General features: G+C 46.7%; 1 protein-coding gene across 1 annotated transcript; it reads left to right on the top strand.

Annotated features, from left to right (window-relative positions):
• Positions 1 to 98: 98 nt before the first annotated feature.
• Positions 99 to 2,374, top strand: LOC119429630 (protein NDRG3; the record flags this gene model as incomplete). Its single annotated transcript, XM_037697225.1, is given in 8 exon segments — positions 99 to 185; positions 275 to 331; positions 465 to 568; positions 650 to 715; positions 924 to 975; positions 1,699 to 1,746; positions 2,186 to 2,221; positions 2,323 to 2,374. Coding segments are annotated over 8 exon segments (502 nt in total), but the record flags the coding sequence as incomplete, so codon positions are not given.
• Positions 2,375 to 3,564: the final 1,190 nt, after the last annotated feature.

Raw genomic sequence — 3,564 nt, 5'->3', positions numbered from 1 at the left:
TGTCAGCAAAATATCTCCTCCCAGCATGTCAGCAAAATATCTCCTCCCAGCAGCTCACACGAGACGTGAGGCCTGTCATGTGATGTTTGTTGTTTCAGCTGAACGAGCCCAGTCTGGTGGAAGGTTTGGTTCTGATCAACGTTGACCCGTGTGCTAAAGGCTGGGTGGACTGGGCCGCCTCCAAGGTAAACCACAGCATGATGAGTTCAGCCAGTTCAACCAGTTCAACCATCAGATTTATCTGTTGTAAAAGTCCAAATCAAATGTTTGACAGCTGAGCGGCTGGACGAGCAACCTGGTGGACGTCATCATGGGACACCACTTCAGCACCGTGAGCACACACACACACACACACACACACACACACACACAGCTGCTTATGTCTTACAGGGACACCAGGTCCTCGCTGACACACTTCCTGTGTGTGTGTGTGTGTGTGTGTGTGTGTGTGTGTGTGTGTGTAGGGAGAGTTGTCAGAGAACAAAGAGGTCATCCAGACGTACAGACTCCACATCTCTCAGGACATCCTGCAGGAGAACGTGGCCATGTTCTACAACAGCTACGACAGGTGAGACGCCTCAGACCTGAGGAGGAGCTGCTTACAGCCAGGTACTTAATGTGTGTGTGTGTGTGTCTGTGTGTGTGTTAGTCGGACCGAGCTGCAGGTGGAGCGTCCCGTCCTTGGTCTCAATGAAAACCTCATCAGCACTCTAAGGTACAATGACTCTTCCTCTCTCACCCCTCTCGTTATGTCTCACCTTCTGTAAATGACTCCTCTCTTCTTGTCTCACGCTTCTCTCCCTGCCACATGACTCCTGTGTTCCTGTCTCGCTCCTCTCCTCCTGTCTCACTTCCATGTTCCTGTCTCACTCCTCTCCTCCTGTCTCACTCCTCCTGTCGCTGGTTCTGATTGTGTTTCTCAGGTGTCCCTCTCTGCTCGTGGTTGGAGACACGTCGCCTGCAGTCGATGCTGTGGTGAGTTGTTTCCATGGCGACAGCAGGAAGTGATGTAACAGTAGTGATCTAATAAAAGAAACCCTCGAACATTAATCGGTACAAACTCTTCGGGGCTCCAGTGATTGTTACCTTTCACAGCTAGTGTTTAACGGTGTCTGGTCCAGTCCAGCACCACGTGCCTCGGTTCTGTTGGGCCTCGAGCTGCGTGTCCAAACAGTGCGCAGCTAATCGTAGCTTTCTGCTCGTGTCTCACCGAGCTGCGACCGTCGGCTCGTCTCCAGCAGCTGCAGCCTTCAAGAGACGAGCGTCCTGACACCAGCCGGTTCTGGTCACGATGATCCGATAATAAATCTTCAGCTGACGAGCTCAACAACGAGAGCTTCAGTTTAAACTCTGGAGAGAAGAAAAGAATCTGTCTGATCGGCTCAACGTGTTTACAGCTGTTCTTCTTTCTTTCATTCTTTTCCACAAACAGCAGAATATTTTCAAAACCTACAAATTATTTTATAATCTACGATGATTCATTCAACCTTTATTTATCCAGGTTCGTCTCATTGAGCCTCAGGGACTCCTTTAAAGAGAGACCTGGTTTATACATTAACATCAGCTGAAGGTGCTTCAGCTGTGGATCATGTGCTCCGTGATGGACTTCCTGAGATAATTCAACATCTCGAGTCCAGAGCAGCTCGTCAGAAACTTCTAGATTCTTTTAACTTCCTGTTTGAAATGTTTGTTCTGCAGGTGGAGTGTAACTCCAGACTGGATCCCACCAAGACCACCCTGCTCAAGGTACTGGTCTGTCCCCTCGCCCGTCTCCTCCTCTGTCCCCTCGCCTGTCTCTTCCTTTGTCCATCCCACCTCTCTTCCTTTGTCCATCCCACCTGTCTCCTCCTCTGTCCCCTCGCCCGTCTCTCATCTTGTGCTTCCTCTGTATTTTTAACGTCCGAGCTGAAAGGAGGTGAAACTGAGTCCACTTTGGTCAGAGACGCTGATATGAACCAGATGTTCCCACAAACCTGATGATGATGATGATGATGATAGTAACAGTTTTTTAAATTGAACAATAAATTTAAAGTGTGTTGTTTGATCTTGTAAACGTTTAGTTCTCCTTCAGTCGGGTCAGATTCAGGACCAGAGTAAATGTTTTGACAGAAATGTGATGAAACAAGTTAATGGAATAAATAAATGTTGATGTTTGGCTCCATGTTGTTCTTGGTTTGTCCACTAGATGGCGGACTGTGGAGGACTTCCACAGGTGGTTCAGGTGAGTCTCCTCCTCTTCATCAGCTGATGCAGCTTAAATCGCTTCATGTTTTTAAAGAAGTTCATCAGAAACTAAAGTGAAAAGAGTTTCTCTGTCTGCAGCCTGGAAAACTGGCCGAGGCCTTCAAGTACTTCGTGCAGGGGATGGGCTACAGTGAGTGAAGCTTCCAGCACGTTGTGTTCAGGTTCTGTCCAACATGTTCTGCTTTAAAACCGGATCAGTTTTAGAAACAAACGCTCGTTAATTATATTTTATCTAGAAGTTGAGTTTGTGAGCCGCTGCGGGTCCGGTCCAGGTGAGGAGAAACATTTTTAACAAGTTTTAATTCATCCTGAACTGAAGACCTCGGAGAGCAAAACAAACAAAACAAAGTTTTTTTATGTCTCGAGTCATTTTGTGTTTATCCAGGTGATGCAGAAGTAAAGTTTTAAAATCAGAACATCTGGACTTCTCCTCTGGAGCTGGACGTTTGTCTTCTCTCAGGTCAGAACCCGAGCATGTGGTGGTTCTGGTTTGAAGCTGCTCAAACAGCTTCTGATCCAGTCTGAAGTCAGAACTCCAGTTCTGAACCAAGGAGGGAAGAGAAACGTCTTTCTGGGTCACTGAAGTTCCCCCAGCCTTTCAGCAGGCGGTCGTAATGTTTTGGCTCAACACAAATTAACATGAGAATGGAAAAATGAAGGAGATCAATTTTAATCATCTTAGATTTTGAGGTTACTGATGATTTACAGCTTGCCTTTATAGTTCTGTTGTTTGTTTGTTTGTTTGTAGCCGTGCCTCACCAGCTGTTGTCTGACTGTCAGAACCAGTTTGTTGTTTCAGACATGATGCTTCTCAGTACGCCGCGCACGAGCCGCGCACGAGCCGCGCACGAGCCGCTCGTTTAGAAAAGCTCGTCTTATTGTTGTCTGTCATTTTGGGCATTTATTTCCAAAACACGTTTATTAGTGTTTTCTTACAAACGTTGTTTTTGTATCGTGAAGCGTTTTAACAAGTGGATCGGAGCTTCAGGGTTCGTTAGAAATCATCTCAATAACTTATGAAGAAAGTGGAAACACTTCAGATTCATCTGTGTTTTTAGATTGTGTTGAGGACTGGAGCCCACCTCAGGTTGTTGTTGTTGTTGTTGTTGTTGTTTACTCAGGCAGGTTCACGAAGTGTCAACATGAAAACAAACGTAGGCTCAGCTGCCACTCTGACTGAGGCCGTTAAATTCAGCGGTCACGAGGCCGGACCAAGTCTTCTGGTGAATTAGTTTCCTGCTAATGAATCAGAGGCTTCAGGTGCAGAGACATGTGCTGCTGCTCCTCCTTTATTGGGTCCAACAGATGAATTAGCTGAGC

The sequence above is a fragment of the Nematolebias whitei genome, unplaced genomic scaffold (genome assembly GCF_014905685.2).
Source record: "Nematolebias whitei isolate Nwh7 unplaced genomic scaffold, NemWhi1 Nwh_scaf_4032, whole genome shotgun sequence".
Taxonomy (NCBI): Eukaryota; Metazoa; Chordata; class Actinopteri; order Cyprinodontiformes; family Rivulidae; genus Nematolebias; species Nematolebias whitei.
Note: the sequence above shows the minus strand (reverse complement) of the source record. Positions and strands in the feature narration are given on the sequence as shown.